The 18,196-nt window shown below is 31.4% G+C and overlaps 1 protein-coding gene across 2 annotated transcripts in view; it reads left to right on the top strand.

Moving 5' to 3' along the window:
* Positions 1-18,196, top strand: part of LOC106458535 (low-density lipoprotein receptor-related protein 2-like) — a 178,518-nt gene that overhangs the window by 128,557 nt on the left and 31,765 nt on the right. For both annotated transcript variants that reach the window (XM_013918054.2, XM_022384774.1), the window contains 15 exons: positions 3,328-3,465; positions 3,854-4,009; positions 4,594-4,831; positions 5,607-5,774; positions 8,733-8,854; positions 9,175-9,285; positions 9,554-9,682; positions 9,909-10,034; positions 10,482-10,598; positions 11,559-11,847; positions 12,352-12,575; positions 14,228-14,500; positions 15,176-15,685; positions 15,892-16,150; positions 17,097-17,225. In XM_013918054.2, the coding sequence (XP_013773508.1) occupies positions 3,328-3,465; positions 3,854-4,009; positions 4,594-4,831; positions 5,607-5,774; positions 8,733-8,854; positions 9,175-9,285; positions 9,554-9,682; positions 9,909-10,034; positions 10,482-10,598; positions 11,559-11,847; positions 12,352-12,575; positions 14,228-14,500; positions 15,176-15,685; positions 15,892-16,150; positions 17,097-17,225 (2,989 nt within the window). The remainder of the gene's footprint in view (positions 1-3,327; positions 3,466-3,853; positions 4,010-4,593; positions 4,832-5,606; positions 5,775-8,732; positions 8,855-9,174; positions 9,286-9,553; positions 9,683-9,908; positions 10,035-10,481; positions 10,599-11,558; positions 11,848-12,351; positions 12,576-14,227; positions 14,501-15,175; positions 15,686-15,891; positions 16,151-17,096; positions 17,226-18,196) is intronic.

Below are 18,196 nucleotides of genomic sequence, written 5' to 3'. Positions count from 1 at the left end.
TATTTTGGACCCATGTAAAATATCACACATTCATGCTTAGTGCAATAATTTATTCTGAAGGAAAGTGTTACATTTTTTTTTTTTTTTACATTGAACCCATGTGAAATTTCCAAATTTGTGCTTACTGCAATAAATGTTGCTAAAGGAAAGGACTTCTACTTATTCCTAAAAGTATGATAAAAACCCAACTACCCTCTCCCTTTACCCATTAATCACCCTATTCTTTCACCTGTATATCTAGCCATCTAGGGTTAATGCACATGTGTTTTGCTAAAGCAATTTCAACATCTTAGCATATGTTATTAAATTTTTTGTATAAAGAATACGTGTGATAACAATTTTCTGAGTCCTGCAATTCCTATTTGTGCTGTATTTCTTTAGTTCCATTAGAGTCAATCCAAGTAGTGACAGATTGATTTATCTGTTTTTTAACTTGTAAATCTAGTTTAAAACTACAGCAGTGGTTTGTTATAGCAATGAACTGTTTTTACAATCATGCATTTTACAGTCAAAGATTTTTTTTTTTTTAGTTTTCAAGTGACTATATGTTAAACTTGAGCTGAAAAAGTAATAAAAAGTTAAATTTGGTGTAAGTATAGAAATGCAATATATTTCACCCATTTGTCTCACAATTTAATATTTTTTTTGCTAAATGTAAAGAAAAGACTGAAGATAAGACATCTGATCGATTGATTAACAGTTTTAGTGATTCTAAAAATATGTTCATTGCAATTAAAACTTTTTGTCCAAGTAAGTTGAAATTTTAAGTTAATTGAGCAAAAACCAGGAAAAAAAAATCAGAAACTTTTACTTTAAAAATATAAATATATAATATATGAACTTTGAGAATAGTGGTGGTGGTCAGTTTTACTTTAAATGTATAATATATGAACTTTGGGAATAGTGGTGGTGGTCAGTTTCACTTTAAATATATGATGTATGAACTTTGGGAATAGTGGTGGTGGCCAGTTTCACTTTAAATGTATGATGTATGAACTTTGGGAATAGTGGTGGTGGTCAGTTTCACTTTAAATGTATGATATATGAACATTGGGAATAGTGGTGGTGGTCAGTTTCACTTTAAATGTATGATATATGAACATTGGGAATAGTGGTGGTGGTCAGTTTCACTTTAAATGTATGATATATGAACTTTAGGAGTAGAGGTGGTGGTCAGTTTCACTTTAAATGTATAATATATGATCTTTTGAAGTAGTTGTGGTGATAAGTTTTACATTAAATATATAATATATGAACTTTTGGAATAGTGGTGATGATAATCTTCATTTTCAGTGGGGATACACAAGTATTGGGGCCACCCGGTAATACTTGGCTGCAGTTGAGTGTCGAAGTTAGGCATCTAAGCCCTGATCTTTGTGGCAACTAACATGGTACTGAAAGTTAGTAAATACTTGGTTTAGTTAAAAACAAACAAAAAAAACATGTTCTGAGCAACAAAGATTAACTGCCTGCTGAATGTCAGGGATTCGGTGAACAGTAGGGGTTAATAATAAGTATGGCTTGAGAAGTGGATTTCTGGGGAAGGTGGGGGTTTTGAGAACAATAGGGGTTAAGGTTTTAGTAGGTGGGGCTTGGCATTGAAAGTTGAAAGTAAAACTTGAATGTTCCGTTGGTGATTATTTGGTTAAATGTAATAACCATCAATTTTGTTTTGTTTCTAATTTTTGTGCATGTTTTTATTGGGGGGGGGGTGAAGGGAGAACTCTGTCCCAGTTGACACCTGGCCAAAGCTTAGTGACCGTGTACCCGCACCCGATATTCGGTCAAATTTTTCTACCCGAGCATCCCTAGTTTTCAGTGTATGACATACGAACTTTGGGAATAATGGCGATGATAAGCTTTGTTTTCAGTGTATGATATATGAACTTTTGGAATGGTGGTGGTGATAAGCTTCGTTTTCAGTGTATGATATATGAAATTTTGAAATGGTGGGGGTGATAAGCTTCATTTTCAGTGTATGATACATGAACTTTTGAAATGGTGGGGGTGATAAGTTTCGTTTTCAGTGTATGATGTACGAACTTTTGAAATGGTGGGGGTGATAAGTTTTATTTTCAGTGTATGGTATATGAACGTTTAGAGTAATGTGGTGATAAACTTCACTGTCAGTGTATGATATACGAACTTTTGAAATGGTGGGGGGGTGATAAGTTTCGTTTTCAGTGTATGATATACGAACTTTTGAAATGGTGGGGGTGATAAGTTTCGTTTTCAGTGGATGGTATATGAACTTTTAGAGTAGTGTGGTGATAAGCTTCACTGTCAGTGTGGTTTCTTGAGGTAAAATCCATAATTATATGTACACTAATTTTTATACGTTTATTAAATTTTGTAAAATAGTTTGATTGTGTACTTAATTCATAATGATACTGTTCAGGAAAATAAACCATTTTAGCATAATATATTGAATAACAGAATACACATTAATGATAATGTTTTTTCATTTATTGGCTTATTAGTTTTGTACCTAACTTGTTTTATTACCAGATATTAATTTTCTGTGATATAAAAGTTTTGTGCATAATATTAAACTTCTGAAAACTGTTCTCAGTCAGTATCTGGTCAGATACTGTAAACTGTAAATTGATTGTAAATTGAAAACTAAAAGGGGAAACAAATTTGTACCACAAAAAATGGTAAATGATAAATAGATTTTTTTGAGACTGGGATGACTATTCTTTGGTGATTTTAAACTTTGATGGAAGTGAAGGTTTGATATAACAGAGTTATCAAATATGGAACATTTGAAATGGGCATCATAAAATCATCTGCTTATCATTTACCATTTTTTTTGTGGTACAAGTCTTTTTCCACTTTTTGTTTTTGATTTCATTGTACCATAACTTCCTTTGTTTGACTTTTGAGTGTCTGTAAATTGTTTAATAATCCCTGCTTTTAATGCTTATTATGAATCTGAACTATTAATTTTGTGTTTATTTATTAATATTTATAATCTGTAGAAGGAGCTTTTCCTAAGATAATCTGATTACATCTTGTACATACTTTAAATGTTGATTCATTATAAAATCTTTAGTGAAGAACTTCTAATGATAATTAGATTAAAACAAAACTAAACTCAGTAAAATGCTGAAAAATATAGAAATAATTTGTTAAATGTAGTTTTTGTGTGTTTTTTCTGTAATAAGAACCATATATACAATGTGTTTTTTATAGTATAAAACTATGGCTCACACTGATTTTATAGTAGAAGTAATGTTATGAATAAACAGTTTACAAAAATAAGGTGATAAGAATGAAAAATAGGCCTTTGTAAACGAGTCATTGAAAATATATCGTGTCTCTTAGGTGAAAACGTATGTTCAAGGCAAGAAAGTGGAGTGTGTGAACAACTGTGTTTTGCAATGCCAGAAGGAACTAAAGCAACAAAGAGGAAATGTGCTTGTGCTTCGGGAGTACTGGCTGCTGATGGTCGCTCGTGTGAAGGTACTTTTCTTCTCAAGTTGTACTTTGATTGTCTCTTGTTTTCCTTTGTGGTTCTAAATCGGTTCTTATTTTCATGTATGTTTTGTACAGTACATTAAGTTGTGTTCAGAAATGTACAGTTTTATATGGCATTAAGAATTAATCAAAAAGTTGCCACTTGTAAATTGTTTGACTAATGCTAAATAAAAATATGTGGAAAGAGCCTCATTGATACTCCCTAATGAAGTATGTGCAAGTCTAGAAAGACTGTTACATTTTTATACTTTCTTGCTTTCATTGCATATAAAAAAGCACTCATTATTAGGTATCATTGACATGTGTTGTTTTATGAAAGCAGTACCTGTAGTAAGGAATCATAAGTTTTATTTATTTATCTACTTGCTTCCAGACATGAAAGAGTACTTGATGTTCACCACTAGGCAAGAAGTCCGAAGTTTACATTTGGACCCTAAAATAACAAGTGTCCCTTTTCCTCCCATAACAAACCTCACTAATGTTGTGGGTTTAGACTTTGATTATCAGGACAAAAGGCTGTATTACACACGTAAGTACATTTATGTTTTTTGTATTTATCTGCTAATTTTGCAAATCTAGGTTAAAGCAAATAACATGATGCATAATTTAACAAACACTTATCTTAAAAAGCAAAATAAAGAGGGGGATTGGTATTGTAATGGGACAGTTTTTGTGTTGAACTTGTGTTTCCACAATAATGTAAGAAAAAAAAAATGATGAAGAAGTTAACACAAAGGATCACCAAAATAATTCAAGTATATTTCAAAAGACCTAGTGGGTCGAGCACTTTCAAAGAGTTCACTGTTCTTCTTGAAGAAGAATTGTCATCTGTTTCAAAGTGTTGAGCTTCTGGGTCTTTTGAAATCTATGTTTTAAAAATTACAGAATTGAAGACAAGCTTTGCCATAGCACAAAATCTGTATGCATGTATGTGTGTGTGTATATGTCAAATACCACTCTTTGGTTTTGTTTTCAGCTTGTCATCTATATTTCCATTTTTTTTTTTGCATTGTTTAAATTGCTCTGTGTTCTTTTTTCTGAATTAATGGATTTTATTTTCGTTCATAATGTGATGTTATTTATAGTGTTGTTCAAAACTTTTCTGTTGTGTAGAGATTCGTCCCGATGGCAGGATCTCCTGGGTTACCATGGATGACTTCAACACCGTCCACACACTGTTAGAAGAGGGCATTAATCCTGAAGGTGTGGCTTTTGATTGGACAAGCAAGAAGATCTACTGGACTGACTCTGGCAATCACAGTATTTATGCTATGAATTTGGATGGCTCAAAACTTGTAATGATAATTCGTGTCGAACGACCCAGAGCTATTGTTTTGGACCCATGTCAAGGGTACGGACAACTAATAGTAGCATGTGTTTGTTATACATTTAGCATTACTACAAAGGTAATATTGAGAAACGTTATTAGTCTACAACTTAAAGCTAGTAATTACAGCAAAAATGAGTGATTGATAATAAGGTTACTTACTTTGGTTATGAGGTTCAATACAACTAGCACATAATTTTTATATGTTGCAGAATGAAAATCTTGGCTATTGCATAAATAATCCAATGTAATTGAGTACTACTTCTAATTGAGTTCTATTTGAACTTGCATTAAATTGTTTCATGTTTAAGATGTTAATTGTTTAGCAGTAAGTACTGACATGTGGTGGAAAGTCTAAAATAAATCCCTGACATTCCAAATCTGTGTGTGCTCAAGTTTGCCGCATTCCTTAGTAAAGATGTGTTAACATGATTTAATATTGTTAATTTTTCTCTTGCTTTCTGAGAGTGACAATGATTCCAATATAAAAGTTCTGTGATTATAACAATTTTGTTTCTTTTTTTTGAATGAGAAATTAGAATGTTTGAATATAATATTTGATTGACTTAATGAATTGACTTAAGCTACAAGTGTTTTGCCATGTATTCAGTGGCATACTGTGATTAGGAATATTTTGCTGGTCTTATTATGTATGATGTATAGAATTTTTTTTTTCCAGTTGCTATTGTTAGGCTTGTGCATTAAGCCAATGATATGATTGTACTCAGTTGCTTCTGTTTAAATAATTATAATGGTTGTCTTGATTACCTCAAGTTCATATACTGTTGCTTTAAACCAGGTACATGTACTACACTGACTGGGGTCGTTTTGGAAACACTGGAAAAATCTATCGAGCCACAATGGCGGGAAACCAGAAAAAAGCCATTGTGGAAGACAGTCTTATTCAGCCAAGTGGTCTTACTATTGATTATGAAGATAAGAAACTTTACTGGACAGATGCACTAAGGTAATATGTCGCTATGCAACACTAAATCAGATACTCTGATAGTTTTAGCCTTAAGATATGTGGAAGGTGTTTCATCAAATTGTGAAATCATTTAGAATCTTGGAATCAAAACCTAATACACATTAATTTGTGAAAAGCTTGATCTGGACCCTCAAATTATATGCATTTACATTTTATGGCTTATTTCAGTTTTTCTAGTTCCTTTAAATATGGTTTTTGCCATGATTGAAACAAAAGCTAAAAGCTGGATAGAGAAGGATTATAATTTTAGTCCAAAATTGTAAGGTTTTTTTGATGTAGGTTAAAGGGGTAAATAATGCATTAATGAAATGCTTGTATAGAGAAATACCCCTATAAATGTGTTCAACATGAAATTATTGTTGCTTTTGTTGCCAATTACTGTTACAAGATCCAATCAGTTATCATCCCTATGTTGATAATTGTGAAGTAATAATAGAGTTGAATTTCAGGAAATCTTGTTTTTTAAGCAAATTACTTGATGTTTTCTACCTCTGTTTGGCTACAATTGATTGTAAATCTTGTTTTCCAAACAAGTTAGCTTGTTTTTAGTTTACTGTTTCTGTTTGGCTGTAGTTCATAATAGGGATCGCAAGAAATTGCACAAAACCCTAATAATGTTCATGCAAAAAGCACCTTAAACAGTAAAGATTCAGTTCAAACAACACTTTAAAACCTTTAATATTGATTACTAAGGCTGTACACATATAAAAGTGTTCCAAAAAACACACATTAGACTTACAAGGAAAAGGAAATCTGCTCAAAACAGTCCATTTGTAATTATTATTATTCTCATGCCAGTCTACAACAAAAACGGCTTGGCATATTCACCCGAAGCTTTTATACAATACTAAATAAGGTACTGCAAAGGTCATAAGGGTATCAAAAAGTCTATTTGTTTCTTCTATATTTAACTTGAACTAAAAAAACATCATAATTCTAGTGTAAATTATATTATCGTTACCCCTAAGCTTTCTTACAAATATCTGATGTTCCTTTAAAAAGCTTAAGAACAGGGTGAAACGGGAATTACCAGCCAATAATAAATGAACATTAGATGACCGTAACATGTAGATACTCAATGATTTGTACACTGTACAATCAGTGTCTTTAGGGAGCCATCCCCTATAGTATATATGAAGTGATGGAGTAGAAAAAATCAGTACACATAATATTAAATTTTATAACACACATTCATAGAATGATTACCTTCAAAGACATGAAGGCTTATTTAAAGTGATGTTTTATTTGAAAAGGCTGCTTTTCTACTGGTAAATTTTTATATGCATTTAGTGAGGGTTGTGTTGTAGGCTAGGCATATATTTGCCCATTTCTATGCATTATATACAGAGAATTTAGTTACACAAAATATAAATGCTCATTGTATTTTCAAACAAATCTCAATGACAATATCCAGCTGCAGCTTTACATTTTACATCTTGAACTATTGCGATCAAATAGTCAATAGCTACAGTATATCATGAACCATATCAGCTAGCTACTAGCTATGCTTAATATCATTACAATATATAAAGTTAGCTACCATATCAAGTAATCCTTTGCCCATAGTTGAGCATAAAAAAAAGCCAGCAAACAAGATAGATAATAATTTGTAATTTTAAAAACCTGCAAATAGGGATCTTAAAAAAAGCAAAGAAACAAGGCTGAAGATACTGTAGACATTATTTACTCAAATTACAAATCCCTATTTTCACTCCATCAAATGTAATTCTAGGCAACAGCATGTAGCCAAAATAGGGGTTTGTAGTTTGAGTAAATAATGTCTACAGTATCTCCAGCCTTGTTTCCTTACTATTTTTGATTCCTATTTGCAGCTTTTTAAATTCCCACTTTTTTATTTATTTTGTTTTTCAAGCAAGTGAGCTTGATGTTAAGTATACTATATCTGTTTGGCTGTAATTCATTGTAAAGTTTTTGTTTTCTGTAATTTTCTGTAACCTTTGCAGTCAGACTAGCCAATTTAAAGTCTTCATCCCTTAATGCTACATTTAGTTACATTTTGTTATTAATCCTTGTTGTATTGGGATACCTCAAGCACAAGAAAATGTCCACTCTATAATAAGTGGTTTTGAATATATTTAAAAATCTGTACATAATGTATGATTTATTTTATCAAATAATATTGTAAACTGATGTTAGATTTCATTTATGTTGTTTAATATTTTAATAACTAAAAGAAAATTAAGACCATACATGAATCTTTCTTAAAAATTGATCACTTTTAATCATTAGATTGTTTAAAGAAATGTTTAGTTCCTACTAAATTCCATACATATGGTTGGACTGTAAGCTGTACAGAGAAAAGTATTCAATGCTCGTACTATAATTTTGCTTGTCAGTATGCATTATAAGCATTTTAGACTTGATACAACCAACCAGCTTGCTTGTGGCAGGGAGCTTCAAAGCTCAGTGAACAAGTCACTAGAATTGCTCTATAGATGAAGGAATAACAACAAAAGGTGGATGCAGATATACTTTACCAACCATTTTTCACAACAACATTAAAGGCTTAAAGTTTTCAAAAAGGTCTGACGTTAGGTCGTAGAATAACATCATAAGTTTATTTATCAATAGTATTAAGTACAGTGAAGTTTAGTCCTAAGTAAAGTAAAAAACTTACACAGGTTACAAGGTTAATTTATATCTCTAGTGAATATAGGCTGTACTTTATAAAAACCTTAACTAATGTTAGGCGTAAGACGTAGATATTCAGATTTCAGTGTCAGTACTTACAATTCATTTGTATTATTCTAGATATCTTGTATTTAAAGGAGTACCGTTGCAATAAAGATACTAATTTGACTGCAGATGTTTTGCAGGTCTCTGCTAGTTATTAGTATTATAACAGTTATTTATTACATTATTCTTATTTTGACATTTCCAAGTAACATATTTTGTATTTAATTTCTTCCACACAAGAGAGAAAATAGAGAGATCTGATCTTAATGGGACCAACAGAGAAACACTGGTATTTGCAACTATCTATCCATTCGCAATAACTGTGTTTGGAAAGTACATTTATTGGACTGATCTTCAATTGAGTAAGTAGAACACGGAGTGTATGCCTTTGTATCCTTCTTCATTCTCTCTCTCTCTTTTTTATTTTATGTTAAATGTATTGCACAGATCACACAGTTGGCACTGATTTTAACATGCTTTCATTGCTTTGTAATTAGTTGCATGCTTGAAGTTTACATTTGCAGAATATATTTTCAGAAAATTTTTTGTTCAGTTTCAGGACTGAAAGAATATGGAATGTTATTGAAATATGGCAATTAAACTTTTTTTTTCTCAAATCTTATATTATAACTCTTAGAAATATTCAATTAATATTTGGAAAACTTCTAATTTTGCTCCACAGGAGGAGTTTATAGAGCTGACAAATATACAGGAGCTGGAATGATAGAGATGGTCAAACGCCTGGAAGAATCTCCACGAGATATTCACATTTTTGCACCAGATAGACAGAAGTGTAAGACCATTTTAGACAGGCAATTTGTACTTCCAAATTACAAAATAAAAATATCAAAATCAAATTATTTTATATAAACTATCGCAAGTGATGAAGGAAATGCTCAAAGGGAAATGTAATTTTAAATGATAATGTATATATTAATTAATGTGTCAATACAAATGGACTAGTATGTTTATCTATGCAATTGGGTTTTTGTGATGCCAGTTTTTCAATTGAGATCTTTAGTAAAAATATATAGGATTTATTTGACTTGTTTTTATACTAGGTAAAGAAAATCCTTGTAGTTTGAACAATGGAGGATGTGCACACTCTTGCCATCAGGCTCCTAATGGAACAGTAGAATGTTTGTGTAATGCCACCTACAGAGTTGCCAATGAAGGTCGGATGTGTGTTGGTAGGCATTCATCTTCATATTTTAGTAATTTTTTTTTTCCTGCTAAAAAAATGACAAATTGTTTTGTAGTTTTTTCCTTTCTGCCTTACAGTTTGATTTCGTTCTTTAATATCAACATGGTGAGATATGAGATTGGCTTATGTTTTATTGTAAACTATGATATTTTTTATAAGTTGTAGTCATTGCTTTTTTTACATCATAAATTTTGTTGTTTTTGTATATTTAGCAAAAAATATAAGCTGCGATGAAAATAAGTATGCCTGTGGCAATGGGAAATGTATTCCTCGCCTTTGGGCATGTGATGGAGATGATGACTGTGGTGATAACACTGATGAAGATGAAAAGTTCTGTTGTAAGCACAAATTAGTTTGGTTCTGTTAAATTCCAGATTCACTGCTCTTAAAAATGCTATGTTTTTCAAGTTAAAAGTTAAATGAAAAAATTTTGAAATTTTTAGAATAGTGGTGTGGAAGATTTTTTTTTTTCTGATGCGGATGTATATAAATATGACACAAAATTTCCATTATGTATTATGTAGCTACATTTTATGTTTTCTATAAAATGTACATGTGAGCATTACACTTGTATATATTGGTCTAATCTTTGAATATTTAGTCTCATCAGAGAAATGAAGCCTCATTCAAAACAATCCCCTTTTAAGTTTAAATCTCAAAGGAACCTCTCAAGAGTCATATAGTTTCTTAACTGAAATTGTAAGCGAGCAAGTTATTTGTGTGATGAAAAGGAAAGTTTTTGATCACACTTGCATACTAAATAATGAATTTGTTTTGTGGACTAGCTCTTCATACATGCAGTCCATCAGAATTTCGTTGTGGAAATGGCAGGTGCATATTCAAGACCTGGAAGTGTGATCATGAAAATGACTGTGGAGACAGTACAGATGAACAAGATTGTGGTATGTTGTTTCTCAAAATTGTAGACACTACTGTTAGAATGTTGAAAGATCAATGCATTTTACTCTTGCATAGTATTAGCTTTCAGTCAAATGATACAAAGATAAGTCATAATTTCCATCTCTTAATATTCAGAAAAGACATTCCTCCATGCATCATTATTACTTATACAGTAATTTCTAATAATAAAAAAAACTTTTAATTCCCAAGTTTGACGAACTATTGTCATTTTGTTTCTATATGCATTTTGTTTAGCAAATAATTCTGTTCTTGTTTAATTTTATTTCATGCAGTATGATGAGCATTGATGCTGTTTCGTGCTTGACACTTAATGTTTTTGGAGATAATTTTAACTTTGATCCTGGTTGTGATTATTTTGAAACTGCTTTAGTATTTGCTATTGAATTACACATGGGTTCCACTTATTTACTACTGATAGTAGCTTATGGAAATTTAGACTATGGAAGGACTAAATTGTTGACAACTTCTTTATTTTATTTCAATCTTATTATTATTGTAGGGGTTTCTGATTAACATATGTTTTGTAAATGTGGGTGATTGGGCCTTTCTGGCTGTTGACCTTGTGGCGACAGGTTATGATGATTTTCCATTATCTTAGCCATATATATTTTTTTGTACAAAAATGAACAGACCCACATATTTTACCATAAAAACTATGTTGAACAGGGAAATGCATGGGACATACTGCAAATCTAGTGACAGGTCTAATACAAATGTTTAATGCACTCCAGTGTTTAAAAATTATATGCTTATATGTTTAAAAAATATTTTTATTGCATGAAATAATGTTAACGAGGAATTATTTTTATGAAGAGAACATCATTTATGGTGCTATTTTCTTCTAATTTTTCAGCATATATTAAAATCATGGAGTGGTGCTAAAAAATGTTTTGTAGGTTTGTTAGCACACTAATTTTTCTTTTTTACAACTATGTTTGCAGAGTATCCACCTTGTCCTGATGGTGAGTTCACTTGTGCCAACTTCCGTTGTATACCCCAGTCTCAAGTATGTAATGGTGTCAATGACTGTAAGGACAACAAGACATCGGATGAAAATCATATTAACTGTCCTAACAATAGGACATGTCCTGGAAACCACTTAAAGTGTGAGACAACCAACATCTGTGTTGAGCCCTACTGGTTGTGTGATGGAGACAATGACTGTGGTGACAATTCAGATGAGAACTCATTCCTCTGTTCCCAGAGATCTTGTCCTGCAAACAGTTTCAGGTGGGTTTGCAGAATAAAACAAATCTCCTACCGACAGTGTCAAATTTCCTGCCCTTTATAACAATTGTTAAAATGTTGATTGGATTAGTAGATTTATAAGTTAAAAGAAGAAAACAAACCCTCTTCTACAAGCACTGTCTAGTTTCATGTTCTGTATAATAATTGATAAGAAGCCCTGTAAAAAGACTTCAACTAAGGTACTGAAAACTCAGAAGTAAAGTATTTACGTTGAAAAAATTCTAAAGTTTTTTTTTTTCTGTAAAATTATTTCACCTTACCCTTTCCTCTGGCCTACCAAACAAAGTTACCCTTCGACATAATTTTAAAAAAAAGAATTATTTTCAGAAAGTTTAATCTAATGGAAGAAAACCCACGAGTAAAATCCTGGATCTGTTCTTGCAATCTCACTGTTTTTTGTAAAAATTGAGATAAAGGATGAGATTTAAAGGTTCATCAAATCCATGCTTACTTAGGTGTGCTGTTTATTTCTGAATTCTCTAACAGGTGCACCAACCATAGATGTGTCCCTGCTACATGGTACTGTGATGGTGATGATGACTGTGGAGATGGTGCAGATGAACCAAGCGACTATTGTGAGAGTGAAAAGAGAACATGCTTTGGTGATTTATTTACTTGTGATAATGGAAATTGCATCCCTCGCATCTACATCTGTGATGGTGATAACGACTGCTTAGATAATTCTGATGAAGATAAACGTCATCAGTGTGGTAAGATTTTGTATGTGTGTGTGTTTCCTAGTTGATGTTTATGTTTGTCTTGTGTATCAAACTATTTTTCTTTAGATTTATGGAGAAAATGACACATTGCACGTATTTGCGTTTTGGATAAGGCTACTCAAAAGTCCTACCCCACATGGAAGTGCACAAAAAGTAATGAATTGTATCTTCACAAGTGCCTTAGTTTTGTGCTTTGTAGTTGGTGGGTAACACACCCATAGTATTTGCAATGCTATATTTCACCATTATCTTTGCTCTCTCATTGGTGACGTGATTATTTATAACCTTCCATAACATATTTGATAACATTTGTAATTATCGGGCATAGAATTCATTGGTTTTAAAAAATTCTTATTGAAAATAGATATGTTTGTATTTCATATTTTTTATTTCTTAAAGATACTAGTATGTGGTGTCTGCACTTTGATATTTGATAAGGGTAAAGTTAAGAAATGGGTGTTCACACACAAAAAACCTTCTGAAATCAATACATTTACCCTTGTTTTTGTTACTGTATGTAGGCACTGCTTTTACAGTTATTAGCACTATTATAGTTGGTTGTCAGAATGTACTGACACAAGTTTTCTTATTTAAAAAAAAATTGTAGTTTAAGGGAATTCTTTTGGAAGATGCCCAAAACATTTTCTTCAAATAAAACTTACCTGTTCAGGTTCAACTAATAATTGCCATAAACATTCATTTCTTTCTACTCTCAGCTGTTACTGGTTTTCATACTTGCACATGTTTTAATGATAATTGGGAAAGATGAATAAAACTGGATATTCTTTCTCTGAACACACTTCTGGGCTTTGTTGATGATTTTTCCAAAATTATTACAAATAATACACAGCTTATTTCTTGTTAAAATAAATACTTGGAATATATTGTAACAAGAAATAAACTGTGAATTATTTGTAATATTATTAATTAATTGTGAACTAAACTTGTTTTGGCATTTTTTTTTAATGTGGATTTAGTGTTCTGATGTGATCAATGGATTGTTTGTTTATTTAAAAAAAAAATAAAAAGATAAGTTTTCAGAAAATACTGAAAGAAATGTCCAGTGTATAATTGCAAACACATACATTAGTTTTGTATATCGTGCTCAGAACTAAGAAAACATCTTAATGTTGCATGTTTGCAGTACATATTGAAGAATAACATAGAACCATATGGATAACCACATGAATACCTAGGTGCAAAAGTACACATTGATCATTGCATTATTTTATTTATTTATTTTGCTCTTCCAAATCTTTTTATTTTTTCCACACAACTCTTAACTCCCACTGTCATGAGCACCTGTATGAGACACACTATATAACCTTTGTTTTAACCTTCAAAAGTGTAATATTAACCACATGTATGTTTGGAATTTTGTACTGCTACAAGGATGTGGTTAATCCCCTTGAAAATTCCCAAAGTTTTATAAGTTTTGAATTCCAGATAAGTAATGAAATATTGGAACACGTGTCTTCCTGTTTTTTATTGCGCATCTAAAAATAATTGAATGGAAAAAAAAAGCATTAAAAACTAGATTTTTAGACTATACTCACAAATTCTTCTCTTTTTGTATGTTTTATTCATTAGTGTTCTTTTATGCATGTCATGTGGAGAGATGTAATAGATGTTAATTGTTTCAGACACTCGTGAATGTGACTCGGAGAGAGAATTCACGTGCAGCCAGAACAAACAATGGGGTCGTGCTGTTTGTATTCCAAAGAGGTGGGTCTGTGATGGAGATCCTGACTGTGTTGATGGGGCTGATGAGAATGTCACACTCAACAACTGCCCAACCCCTGAACCCTGTGAGGCTGACCAGTATCAGTGTAGTAACTACCGGTGTATCAGCAAAGACTGGGTTTGCGACCATGACAACGATTGTGGGGATGCATCTGATGAGCCTAAAAACTGCAGTATGTGTGCAATTGTGTTTAGTATTTTGTACTTTAGTTGCTTTTATCGCTGATATTAAGATGTTTGGTTTTGATAATTTATTTGTGTTGGTTTTGCTGTATAATCAGTTATTGTAAATTCTACAATGTCTAATGTTGCACAGTTCATTACTTTTGATATATTTCTTTAAAGAAGTATAACTTAATCAGGTGATGGAGTTTCGTTTTTATTAATTTTGCAGTAAAAGATATGTTGGTAAATGCCAATATTATTTTAATTCTAGCTATTTATTAAAAGCTTCTGATTCAAAAACAGCTAAAAAGTAAGTTAAAATTAAACCTATTCCATATATCAAATGAAGCAGAAATACTTAATATTTAAAATCAATGCACAAAAATTAAAACCTATAATGATTAGAATGTATTTACTCATCAGTTTGGTTCCTTCACTGTGAACAATATTTTGGGCCATAAATCCAATAATGCCTTGTGAGGTTTGGCCAATTTACAAGATTTAAACTAGTCCTAAATTCAAATACTAAGCTAACAATGCAAAATAATCTTTCTAATTATGAAATTGATAGGAAATGAATAATAATATTCAGAATTATGATTTACTAGTGCTTAAATAGTTCTGTGTGATGTATATTGTGTTCAAAAGTATGGAACTATATAAATGAACCACTTTATATGCAGCTTTTCCAACATGCTCTGCTGAGGAATTCTCCTGTCGTAATGCCAAATGTATCCGTAAGACCTACCAGTGTGATGGTGAAGATGATTGTGGGGATGGAAGTGATGAGTCAGCAGATGAGTGCACCACTGAAGAACCAACTTGTTCTGGAGCTCAGTTTCTTTGTAAGAGTGGAATGTGTATTGACTATGAACGAGTGTGCAACAAGCAGGAAGACTGTGATGATGGCTCTGATGAACCTCCTCACTGTAATGTTGATGAATGTGCTAAGGTTGAGTCAAATCAGTGTGAGCACAAGTGTGTAAATACTCTTACTGGATTCTACTGTGAGTGTAACGAAGGCTACCAGTTGATGAAAGATGGTAAAGCCTGTCAAGACATTAATGAGTGTACTGAGAAAGGGGGCATTTGTTCCCAGTATTGTTTTAATACACCAGGATCCTATTACTGCAAGTGCAATGATACGTATTATGAACGAGAATTAGATTCTCACAAATGCAAACGGAAAGATGGTAAGTTCTGCTATAAAACTTGCATTATTGTTTAAAAGTTTCTATAAATTCATGATTGATTAAAGTAAACTCAATGATATGATAGTTTAAAAAGTGGTGGTAAAATTAAATAATCGAAAGAGATTTTGAAGTTACAATAGCCTCTATTTTTTACAGAAACTTTTATTTATTAATTTTTTCATTCTCTGTGCATTCCTCAACACCAGATATCACTCCCTGGATTATCTTTGGTAATCGTTATTATCTCCGCAACATGAGTGTCGATGGTTCACAGTACAATCTTATCAAGATGGACCTACGTAATGTGGTGGCCCTTGACTTTGATTATCGGGAAGAAAGATTGTACTTTTGTGATGTGGGAAATAAAACAATTGGTAGGATGTTTATCAATGGAACAAATGTAGAGACAATTATCCATCACAATACCAATGGGTTAGAAGGTCTAGGAGTAGACTGGATTGGAAGGTGAGAAAACTAAGTTAAAATTAGATAGCTACAAGTGTGTAATACTGTATCTAGCAAAGAATGAATTTTTTAAATCTAAGAAGTTTCTTAAAAGAAAACAGAGTTAATAATTATATAATAAGAAAAATACATAGTAATTATTAAGCATTCTTACTGTGATTTTTTTTTTTATATATCATTCAAACTTTTGAGTTCATTTTTGAGTGTTCATAGCAGTAGATTGCAAAAATTTGTAAGAAAAAAGAGTAAAATAATTTTTAGTGTCATAACTGGATGTTACACTAGGCAAGTGAAAAATCAACATCACAAATTAAATAGGAAAAAATATATTTAAAAATACACAGTACAAAGCAAGAGGCATGTAAATGAGTCTAGAAGTTGATAACATTATATCGAATTATTGGATTATACTTAAATACCAATTGGAGAATTTAGAACATCAAAGTGCTTCATGTTTATTACTATATATGTATTTTTTTTATGTATGACGGTCCTTTTTTTTAAAATCATTATTTAATTTTTTATGTAGGACATTCCTTTTTCTAATTGTTACTGTATGTATATCTTGTACTTCAGTGAATTGAATTTTAATAGATGGTTTGATCCATTAAATTTAAACTTGACTTATTTAAGGACTGTATTTTTATTTGTTTTCTCATAATCATTATCATATTAAGATGAACTATTCAGTCATCATTTATCTTTGCTATTACATAAAGAGCCAAACATCAAGTCATCTTTCCTTTTTATCATAGATTTAACCACCTAGTCCGTCACTTCTGTTTCTTTGATTGTATGGATTAACTATCCAGTTTATCTTTAATGTTGTTTATATTTGTACAAGCATACAGTTCATCTTTCGTAATGGTTATTTTAAGTATAAGGTCCCCTGACTAACATAAATGTGAATGATACCAAGTTGTCTTTATTTTTGGGGGGGATTCAGAAAAATCTACTGGCTAGATAGGACCTCTAAGCAGTTGTATGTTGCTGAACTTGATGGAACCAATAGGAAAACCTTACTTGGAAGAGGTATCTCTGATCCTCGGGCCTTAACTGTACATCCAGGCATTGGGTAATGTGTACTACCTATAATATTTGTGATTTGTTTATATTTACTCTTCTAAGTTTGTTTTAAGTACTGTGGGTTTTTATACGATGTTTTAGTCTTTTTAATATCTGTTAGATTAAGTGAGGTTATGTCTGATTTGTTAGTAAATGAATGTTTTATGAATTTCCTAATCATTTCTTTATTGTTTGATTAATTATGAAGAGCATGTAATATGTTACAAAGGGGCCAAGATTTGGCAAGTGAATAAATTAAACAATGCCGAGGTTGATTTCTTCTTACACCATTTGATCACTATACATATCATAATACTGAGTCGTTGGCTGTAATATATGACCTCTTTTGCCATAGTTTGATTTTTATGAAAGAATTATTCAAATAAGCTTAGCCTTGATAAGTCATCATGAGTTTTTAGGTTTTATGAAGATGTACTGAGTTTCACGTTTTTAATATCTTTGTAATTTCCAGATACTAATTTGCTGAAAAATCTACTTTATTCATAAAAGTAATCATTTATTAAAGTTCTAAATTGTGGCTTACAAATTTCTTTTCTTGTTTATGATTAGTAGATATCAAACTTAGTATGAATGTAAGGTTCAGTGGTTGATGAAAATACAAGCTTTATATATATATATAAAGAATATATAATTTATTCTTAGTTTTGTGATTTACTATATACGTGTCTGTATAATGATGTTGGTGAGCAGTTTCATTTGTTCTGTGTGGAAACAAATGCTTGTAAATGTGAAGAAAAAATGTAAATTTTTTTTACTTTTTTCGTGTTTGATAATATCCTACTGAAATTTACATTTCTTGCCATGAGTTTTGTTCATATTTTTTGGAGATGGGTACAATCCTGAAAATAACTGATGCTTATGATCAGCAGTATAGGCTTACGTTTGGTTATCAATACAGTTAACTGAAAAATGAAAAGAAAAACCTACACAATAATATTAATACCTTAACCAAAAGCTGTT

The sequence above is a fragment of the Limulus polyphemus genome, unplaced genomic scaffold (genome assembly GCF_000517525.1).
Source record: "Limulus polyphemus unplaced genomic scaffold, Limulus_polyphemus-2.1.2 Scaffold481, whole genome shotgun sequence".
NCBI lineage: Eukaryota > Metazoa > Arthropoda > Merostomata > Xiphosura > Limulidae > Limulus > Limulus polyphemus.
The sequence above is the reverse complement of the archived record's forward strand: the minus strand, read 5'-3'. Positions and strand labels throughout refer to the sequence as shown.